The sequence below is a fragment of the Mirounga angustirostris genome, unplaced genomic scaffold, assembly GCF_029215605.1.
Source record: "Mirounga angustirostris isolate CCGP_5_RB_7025 unplaced genomic scaffold, mMirAng1.0.hap1 SCAF_2, whole genome shotgun sequence".
NCBI classification, from domain to species: domain Eukaryota; kingdom Metazoa; phylum Chordata; class Mammalia; order Carnivora; family Phocidae; genus Mirounga; species Mirounga angustirostris.
The window spans coordinates 59,491,484-59,501,892 of NW_026991710.1; the positions used below are offsets into that span (position 1 = coordinate 59,491,484).

The following is a 10,409-nucleotide window of genomic DNA, read 5'->3' on the forward strand; positions in this document are numbered from 1 at the left end:
AGTGCCTCTACTCTCCAGGTCAGGTAAATAACATACTACATATCCTCAAAAAAAAAAAAAAAAAAAAGTAAAGAATGAGTAAAAGTACTTCGTGGCTATTGGAATTGACCTTGCTGATAATCAAAGTAAGTTATCGCCTAAGTGATCTGAATTAAGATTAAATACCCCCTCTCTCTCCAACCATCTAAAAAATACCCTATCATTTCTTTAAATTTTAACAATTAAAGATTCATTTAAGCTATTGGGAGTCCTTCTTCAACATACAAATCTGCCTGGGAAAGCTAGCTGTTATTAGCATTACCAAGCATATCCATTTTAATCAGTTGCTTTCCTCTTACAGTTTACTTTGGTGCTCTCCTAACCCTGACCTCCCCCTCCCCAAGATTCTTTGTGGATCTAGGGGTCTGTCATGGTAATTTTGGAAGGGTATCAGGATCATGGTCTAGGCCTAACTGCATGCAGTCTGGATTCTGGCTTGTCTGGACCCTCCTGGGAAGATGCTAATCCTAATGGAGAGTTTATAAGCATGGTCCATGGTTCAGAGAGGTGATTCAAGGTACAGCGTGATGCCTGTCCCTCTGACTGTCCCCCCGACTGTCTTCCTCATTACACTCATGTCTATGTCTTGGCATGAGCTGACTACAATAAAAGGGTGAGGAAAAACAAGATGAGGTTCTTGCACTGGTCTCTCTGAGGACTTGAGGAGCACCCGGGTATTGGGGTGAGCGGTGTCTGCAGAGACCCTGGGACAGACAGACATAGGGACTCTCTGTCCTCAGGGCCTTTGACTTCAGCACAGACACGGGCCGACCAAAGCATCAGCAGGGGCACCTTCAGTTGGACATAACAAAGCATGCTTGCAAGTGGTGGGATCTTCCAGAATTATTTGGGAATTTCCACACAGCAACTGAGAATGGAGCAATAACAAAAATCAATTTGTAACAGCTGTTTATGTGCAAAACCTGGGATTGTGAAGAGGAAAAAACCACTCCTAATGCTCTTCTAAGCCAGAAGTATAACTGAAGAGGCGAAGCCTAAAATCTTGCAGCATTTGGGGTTTCAGTTACTTCATTTGTACCATGGGACTTTTACTTGCGGCCACCTACCTGCTTAGTAACTTGGAAGCTAGATACACGGCATGAGCACACTCATATTCTCAGGCGGAACTTAAACCCACTCACAAATATTAATGTTTTATTTATTTATTTTTTAAGATTGTATTTATTTGACAGAGAGAGCACAAGCAGAGGGAGACAGAGGGAGAAGCAGGCTCCCTGCTGAGCAAGGAGCCCGATGCGGGGCTCGATCCCAGGACCCTGGGATCATGACCCGGGCCGAAGGCAGCCGCTTAACCAACTGAGCCACCCAGGCGTCCCCAAATATTAATGTTTTAGATTTTAATGAGGTGGGGAACATATTTTTAGTCTTAAAATTCACTCATTTTTTAAAAGGTAGCACTTTTTTACCTTTTTCACTGGTTATGATTTCCGTTTTAGTTTTTATACAGCAACTGGATGAGAGGGAGAAATCAAAAAACAGAATCAAAAAAAGATAATCTGATTTCTTTGAGATGAAAAAAGATACTTTAAGCAAAGTTATTGCCTTTTTTTAAGATTTATTTACTTTTTTAAAAGATTTTATTTATTCATTAGAGAGAGAGAGCATGAGCAGGGGGAGATGCAGAGGGAGAGGGAGAAGCAGACTCCCCACTGAGCAGGGAGCCGGATGCGGGGCTCGATGCAGGGCTCGATCCCAGGACCCTGGAATCATGACCTGAGCCAAAGGCAGACGCTTAACAGACTGAGCCACCCAGGTGCCCCTAAAGAGAGAGAGAGAGAGAACAGGCAAGTGTGCAGGAGCTGGGGGAGGGGCAGAGGGAGAGAGAATCACAAGCAGACTCCCTGCTGAGCCTGGAACCAGAGGCGGGGCTTGATCCCACAACCATGAGATCATGACCTGAGCTGAAATCAAGAGTTGGATGCCTAACCAGCTGAGCCACCCAGGGGCCCCAAAGTCATTGCCTCTTTACCATATTTCTCAAGGAAATCAGCACCTACGGTTTTCTCTGTTATGATCAAGTTTGCATGAAACAAAGAGCCCATCACAAAGTAAATGAAAGGTACATAGTGTTGTACAAAAATTTCTGTTAAACTTCCCAGTGGAAGTGTTAGTTAAAGATGAGTACAATGTCAAGTTGCTAAGGATGTCAGGCTCATCTAAAGCAGCTCCTTCATTTTACAAAGGAGAAAAACAATGTCCAGAATCTTGTCATTTATGGACATCTGAGAGTCATGGAATGGTAGAGCGGGAACCAAGTCTCCTGTGTGCCCCATGCCTGTTCTCGAGGCACTCCCCCCATCCCTCCCCCATCACACACACACACACACACACACACATAGTGCATCACACAGTACATTGCTCACATATTCTTCAAAAAGTAAACAACATTTAACATGTGATCTAAATTAGGAATGGGACTGAAAAGTCAAGCGTGTGTGAGAGAAATCAAACCACTTTATGGGAACACTGATGCCAACAAATTACATCCTTTGGAATTTTGCATGCAGTGGAGCTTTTAGGGGATCTGGAGACTGAATTCAGTTCCCTAAGCCAAACATTCAACAGGACAGTTGCACAATCAGGTTACCTTGAATGTAACAACAGCACTGGATTAGAGTTTTGTTTTGTCTTTTCATTTCTGTCTCATGACAAGTTTTGAGAAAAAAAATAATAAAGCACTACAAGATAGTAAAGGGGAAAGAATGTCTATCAACCTGGAATAATCACTTCTACCATCACACTTCTGCTGTGGCACAACGCCCTAATCTAGGCCTTAATTAGTTCTTAGTACCTGGGTTATACCTGAGACAGTCAGGTCTTCTGGCCCCCAGCTCTGTCCCCTCGCCCCACACTTCACCCTCTATCATTGGCCTCTCCTGCCTATTTCAAATCCTATCCAGGCACCCAGACACCCACTCATGTCCTTCATGCAGCTTTTCCCACTGCTCCATCCCTCCCTGGCGAGCTAGCCCTTCTCTGGTTTTATGGATGTTTCTCTTATTGTTTCGTATTGGTTAGTCTTGCATTCCCAAATTCAGAATAACATCTTTTAAAAAAAAAAAAAAAGATTTTATTTATTTGAGAGAGAGAGAACACAAGTGGAAGGGAGAGGCAGAAGCAGACTCATCGCTGAGCAGGGAGCCCGACACAGGGCTCCATCCCAGGACCCCCGAGATGATGACCTGAGCCAAAGGCAGATGCTTAACCGACTGAGCCACCCAGGCGCCCCTCAGCATAACATCTTTCAGGCAGAACTCATGTCTCAGAATCTCTTGAGCCCTCTTCCCACCCCTTTCCCCATATACTCTAACATCTTGCTGACTATAGCAGATTTTCAGTCAATACTTTGTTGGAAAATCCAGACAAGGGGGAGGAAGAAAACGCCTGCTTCATCCAAACAATGCTGCCCAAAGCATCAGCACTGTTTCTGGACCTAACTCTCTCTGCCCGTTGCTCTTCCTCAGACTCCACATGATGCCCCAACTACATTGTCACTCACTTCTTCCTCTGCTGGGTTTCTTAAATCAGCCCCTTCTCGCTAACCATGGCCCTAAGTCAGATCCACTCACTTCCAGCCAAGGTCATGACACATTTTTTTAGCCACCTCTCCTACTCCAAGGACCATAGCCAAATGAAAGTGTCCATGTAGATTCTGCCTCTTTCCCCACCACGTGAGAGATCCAGCCTTTCCCAGGCTTGAAGGCAGAAGTGATGTCATGGAGACACTGAAGCTGTGGAGACTCCCCTCCCCCCACTTTAGCGCCTCAAGCCCAGGTGTCCCTACCCCTGAGCCCAGCTAAGACTACAAAATATTGCTGCCCCTTCCCTCTACCTCCCTCAAAATGACCATGGTGCAGAGGGGATGTCTTGATGTAGCAGGATTTTCCCACCTACATGCCTTCCTTGGTCCCTTCCCACATCCAGCTGCAAGAACTCTCCCCAGCACCTGCCTTCCAGAACTCTCTGCCAAGGCTGCCTCCCAAGGAAGTGAGGGGAACCTCTAGCGGATCCAGGCATCCTGCTCCTCCAGTCCCACCACTCTTCCCTCAGGGCAGAACCGCACCCAGTGCTCCTGAACTGAACAGCCCAAGTTTACTTTTTCTCAATGAAGAAAGTCTTCCCTCCCCCATTTCATCTTAAAATAGGGAATAATAGGTTCCAAGTAAAACATCTCTGCATTGCTTAGATAGTGCCCTCAGTAAAACATGCCATTTCCCTTTCCCTATCAGCAGCCGGGGCCTAAGGTCTCAGAAGTTGTCTTCTCGGGCGCCTGGATGGCTCAGTCGTTAAGCGACTGCCTTCGGCTCAGGTCATGATCTCAGGGTCCTGGGATCGAGTCCCGCAACGGGCCCCCTGCTCCTTGGGAGCCTGCTTCTCCCTCTGCCTCTCTCTCTCATGAATAAATAAATAAAATCTTAAAAAAAAAAAAAAAAAGAAGTTGTCTTCTCTCCTCCTTCAGCCCCTCCCCACTGCCCTGACAAGGGCCAGGGGTCTTAATCCACTCCTGGCCCTCCAGGAGTCGTCCCCCTGTCTCTCGCACACACCCAAGGCGCACACACACCCCACAAATTGCTCTCCACTGTGCTCGGCCCTTCCAGGCCGCATCTTAAGCCAGGGCGTTCCCTTCCTTCTGCCTCCCCGGAGCTGTCCTCCGTCCAGTGTCCCCTGCTCCTTCCTCGGTGGGCTCTGCTCCCACGCCCCTCACTCGCCGGCACCTGCGCCAGCAGCGGGGCCGCGGGATCCCTTCGGCCCTCGGGCAGCCCCAGCAGGTGCAGCCCTAGGTGCCAAGCGCCGAAACCTTAACCTCGAGCTCGCCCGGGGGTCAGAGCGCTCCGCCTGGGCCCTGACAGCCCCCAGCGCGCCCGGGGGGTCCAGATGCCCGCGCGGATCAGGGTTCGCCCTCCCTGCCACTCCACCGCAGACTTTCCTCCTGGGGCTCCAGTGCCAGGCGCGCCACTTACCCAGGGCGAGGGCCAGGAGCAGTGGCAGGGAGCCGGCGCCGCTGCCCGGGGCGGCCCGGTCCATCAACCCCACGCTGAGGGGCCGGGCAGCCCCTGGACGAGTCTCCCGCCTCCTCCTGCGCCCCTTCCCGGGCCACGGGCGCCCGAGGGCGGGCCTGGAAACTACTCTCTCGGGCCAGCAGGAAATGAAACTACTTCTCAGGCTGGCACCCGGGCCCCTGGGCAGGCAACACCCCGGGCGGGCGGGCGGCAGGCTCCGGGAGTGTGGCTGGGAGGAGGGAGCCTCCTATTTATCCTCGCTCTTTCTGCACACACCCCAGCAGCGAGGCGCGGGACTCGGTGGTGGTAACCTCCACGCTGTTCCCACCCAAATTGCCCCACACCCACACCCACACTCGAGGACGTATTCGGGCTGCCCTCGGGCCAGCTCACCCACTCCCCCTGCTGGGTCGCACCTGACTCTCGGTTTCCCTCCCCTTTGGGGAGTAAGACAGGTAGGTGAGGAGCGGAGGGAATGCCCGCGGAGGGGTGGCTCAGGTGCTGGGCCTGCGGGCAGTGCTTCGAGAAGCGGGCTCTAAGCTCCTCTAAGCTCCTGCAACGCACGGAGGGAGCATCAGAGCCCCACGCGTGCCCTGATGTCTAGCTTCCCTTATTTCAACCAACTGTTGGTGTCCCCGAGGGACCAGAGCCAACATACAGTGTGGTTAACCTTAGGCATTTGACAATTTACAAGCCTTTCCTTTACATATATAATTTGTTGAATATCTGGGAGTTTGGCTCACCAAGAGCTACGTTAGAAATTTCGTTTTCTTATGTATCCATTTACTCCTTGATTCACTGCATTCTCCTTTATTTCAAAAATTCATGTACTGCATTGGATCTATAAAAATAAGGAGAATGCTTTTTGCCTGTGGCTTGCCAAGCACTCATTTCTACTTCATCACACTTCCTCTTTATGGAGAGGTGGGACCCCAGGGTTTTGCACCAAGCATTTTCTGGAACACAAAGGCACCCCCACAGCTTTCAAAGACAAGAAGCAACATCCAATGTTACCTTGTGTGATTAATATGTTTGCCTCCAAAATAACTAAAGGGTACAGCTGTTTTCATGCTGATCTATATTCCTCTTGCAAGATTACTATGTAATCATGCTGCCCCCCCCCCCCCGCCAGTACAGAGTTGTATTTCTACAGTATCCAAAAGTCCAATAAACATTCATTAGTTATGAAATACAGTTCAGATGTCTGTCCTTTCCTCCCCATTGTTTAAATTAAGCAAATTATTATGCACTCTTCTTCCACAAACGACATTTCATTTCAAAACTAATTCATATTATTTTAGTGTCCCAGGCAACTGATATATCCAGGGGAATAAAAATCAGCTGTTAATTTTCAGAATCCCATTCTAGCCCCCACATGACAGCTCATAAAGCAGTGATACGATACAGTAGGTAGGCACAGGGTTTAGAGAAATCTAAGGTTGGGGGATAGAAGGTTACTGCATCCCAAATAAAAAGGGCAGGTGTGGAGAAGGCAAGGGATTTGGCATCATCTCCACCCCCCCGCCCCCGTCCTTTTCTTTTCTGATATTCTCTCCTCCCTCCAGGGCCCTATGTTAAGACATCTTTTGCTCTTAGATGGTACCCTATCAAGGAATTGCCTTGCTATCCACAGAACATCACTATTTTATTTTCCTTTTCCATAGATACTAATAAAAAATAAAGCACATCTAAGCAAAAAAAAAAAAAAAAAAAAAGCTAAATGTTTGTCAAGTATTGTCAAGTGCCCGGACTTAATGTAAGTATTCATCATTCATGCCATTCAAATGGTAAATTAACTTTTTCAGGCCACTAGAGTATGAACAAGTGTAATTTAATACAGAGATAAATTAATAGCCTTCCCTAAGGGCTTTATTTAATGCCAGAAATAAAATAAGTACTCTGGAGAATATGACTTGCAAATTTCCTGGCACTGGAAGTCCGATCTCTTCAAGGTCAAGCCACTTTCCTTTTCCTTCCTTCCTTCCTTCCTTCCTTCCTTCCTTCCTTTCTGCCTACCCCTGATTCCTTTTTTCCTTTCTTCTTCCTCCTCCTCTTCCCCATCTTTCTCTCTATCTCTCTCTCTCTCAATTCGTTCTCTCATGGAGGAAGGTAAATCTGTGATACAACTACAAACTTTGGGAGAGTTTGACCTTCCTATGGCCTCATTCAGGGAACTGGGGTGTGTCTCAATGCTTTAGATTTTAAGCTGAGCTGTTACTAAGAAAAGAGTGGGTCAAAACTGCACCAAAGTCACAAGGTAGGACTGGTATCCCCACTCTCCCTGGCCAAGGAAATGCTTGATGGTGTCTTGCCTGTGCCAGGTTTAGGCAGGTAAAACCAGTCCTCCCAAATCTGATATGAGGCTTGAGTGGATTCCTTTGGAAGGCCTTTACACGGGCATCTTCTCCCACACAGAGAGGCCTCCAGCTGTAACACTCCTCCCTGCCTCTGGACGGGACAATATAAGCTAGTGGTTATTTGTGGGACACAACACATAAACAGACACACATGTGGTGGTAGAAAGGAAAATTTTGGAATGTATTGATTCTAGGTCCACCCGTATTCTCCAAAAGATCGCCTTAAGGCAGTATAGGAAGACTTCCTAGTGGTCATTAACATTAACATTAACATTATTTAATTCCATAAGAGTGAGTGAATGAACAGAAATATGAAGGGTGAAAAACTCTTTAAAACATAATATTTTGGAATAATGACAAACATTTTGCATTGTAGTTTATTAAAAATTATTAGTATAATATATGTAGAGAGCTTTCATATACTCCACTGGAAATCACTGAACTAGTCTCTAAGGAAAACCAGTGAAAAATCACCATCCAAAACCTGTATCCAGGTGATTTCGTTTTACAATCTGGTTTTTCTGGGAGGAGGAGATGCCTGGGGCTTTTTCCTTATCTATTTTACTGTACATTCTTCTTCAGTCTTTCAGGGATCTTTTTTTTAAATTAAGTTTGTTATCTTAGTTCCAGTATAGATAACATACAGTGTTATATTAGTTTCAGGCATACAGTAATGTGATTCAACCCTTCCATACATCACCCTGTGCTCATCATGATAAGTGTACTCTTTAAACCCTATCACCCATTTCATCCATCCCCCCACCCACCTTTCCGAAGGATCCTTTTTTTTTTTAATATATATGCCTCAATCTGTTTGACTTGCCATATTTTTTAAAGGGCAGCTTAATACAAATCCAATAAATCTAAGATATAATCTTCTCCATGATACTATACCTATTAGTTTTAGCTCATCATTGTGATCTTTTCCTTTACCCATATTCATATAGACACCAAAAAAGATAACTTCTGATTTAAAAAAAAAAAAATCTGGGCTTTTGTGCTGGCCCTGGTGTAGGCTAAGTAGGGAAACACCTAAGTGACAAGGCCCTAGACATCCCAACCCAATAAACCTGCCATCATGGCCTCATCCCCTTCTACATGGTTCCAGACACTCCTCTGAGTAAGATAACAGGGGTGGAATATTATGTACAACTGCTTTTGGAGTTTGTTCATTCTGTTCAAATTGGAGCTGTGTCACTGAATGCCTGGGTCACAAATGACTCACCTTTCTGAGCCCAGTGTCCTCATTGATAAAATAATGGTAATGATTTGCAGTTTTCATATTCCCAATGATATATAACTCTAAGGCAAAGATCTTGCATATTAGAAATTATTCAGGGGGCACATGGGTCACTCAGTCATTAAGTGTCGACCTTCAGCTCAGGTCATGATCCCAGGGTCCTGGGATTGAGCCCCTCATTGGGGTCCCTGCTCCACAGGAAGCCTGCTTCTCCCTCTCCCACCACCCTGCCTGCTTGTATTCCCTCTCTCCCTGTGTCTCTCTCTGTCAAATAAATAAATAAAATCTTTTAAAAAAAAAAGAAATTATTCAGTGCATTACAGTTGTCATATTACTATTAAAACCTATTTATAGGTACATAGAAAGTAAGAACTCGCTTCCTTCACTAGCCTTCTCTTACTAAGAGTTGTGGTGGAGGGAAGGAAAGAGCACCCAGCAAAGCCCTGATGGGAAAGAAACACTGAGCCTAAAATTCCATGGATTTGGGCATTATCTTCCTCTTCATACTCCCTTAGACCCTTCTGACCTTCTTCCTTCTCCTTTCCATCCCTCCTCTCTCTTTCAACTATCTTTAAAGACCAAAATGACATATAACCCAGGGTGTGATAATTTATTAAACAGTAAACAGAAAGTACTATGTTTTGAAGGTCTAAATAAATGAGCTATCTAGTTTTCCAAAGTCCAAAGAAATAAATTAATCTTTTAAGTCAAAGAAATTAATGTTCAATGAGCTTATAACAAAGTAAGTTGACTATAAATCCTCCAGGCTTTAGTTGCTCATTCCCTCTCCTTCCTCCAACATCTTAGGAAAGAAAAAGTAGAGAGTAAGAAGTCAGAAGCAGCAAAACTGGGAAGGAGAGGAGACTTAAGTTTGAAATAATTCTTTAAAAATATCTTTCATGGAAGCAGAATGGTATTTTCAAGGGGTGGATTAGTAAGGAAGGTGATATCCTTGTACCATGAACATTTCTCACCTTTCTTTTGTTTTAAGGTAGAAACATCAGTGTATTTGTCATTAATCTCAGTATAATTTAGTGACTCTTATGATTCCCACAAACAATTCAGTTATGTCCTAACCTCATAATGTTTGGAGTTCAAGTTTTTTTCGGAGATAACCATGTGTGTTCTTTTAATGGTAGCTTTAAATTGCTTTTATGTTTCTCATAATATAATTTTTTCCTGAAATGTTTCTTTAGCCCTGTAATATATACCTACCAACTTTTTGTAAATGTAGCATTTTTAAAACATTAAAACTGGGGGCGTGTGGGTGGCTGTCAGCTATGCATCTCACTTCCGCTCAGGTCATGATCTCAAGGTCCTGGGATGGAGCCCCATGTCCGGCTCTGTGCTCAGTGGGGAGCCTGCTTCTCCCTCTCCCTCTGCCCCTCCCCACCTCATAGTCTCCCTCTCTCTCTTTCTCAAAAAAATAATCTTGAAAAAAAAATAAAATGTTAAAACGTTTACATGTGAACGTGTAAAACGTTCACAGGTGACTTAGCAGGAAATATATCATGCCTGCAGAATATTCTACTGCTTTTGTCTTCCATTCCTGGTGTACTGAAAGTGTTTATTGTCTCTACTAATGACTACCAGAGGCCTTTCGTAATTTTGTCTTCAGCATTACCACCCAATGATGGTCCACACAGATGGTTATTTTTGAGACTCAAAGAATTATAATCCACCAATGCAAAGAAAACGAAGTGAACATCTCACTTTAAATTTACTGTGTGTAGATTTTGTGCCCTGGGGGAA

At 45.3% G+C, this 10,409-nt stretch overlaps 1 protein-coding gene across 1 annotated transcript in view; it reads right to left on the bottom strand.

Moving 5' to 3' along the window:
* BTC (betacellulin) overlaps positions 1–5,333 on the bottom strand; it is a 43,168-nt gene extending 37,835 nt beyond the window's left edge. The window contains exon 1 of the mRNA XM_045879427.2: positions 5,022–5,333. Coding sequence (XP_045735383.1) covers positions 5,022–5,085 — 64 coding nt within the window. The 5' untranslated portion in view covers positions 5,086–5,333. The remainder of the gene's footprint in view (positions 1–5,021) is intronic.
* Between the last annotated feature and the right edge of the window lie 5,076 nt (positions 5,334–10,409).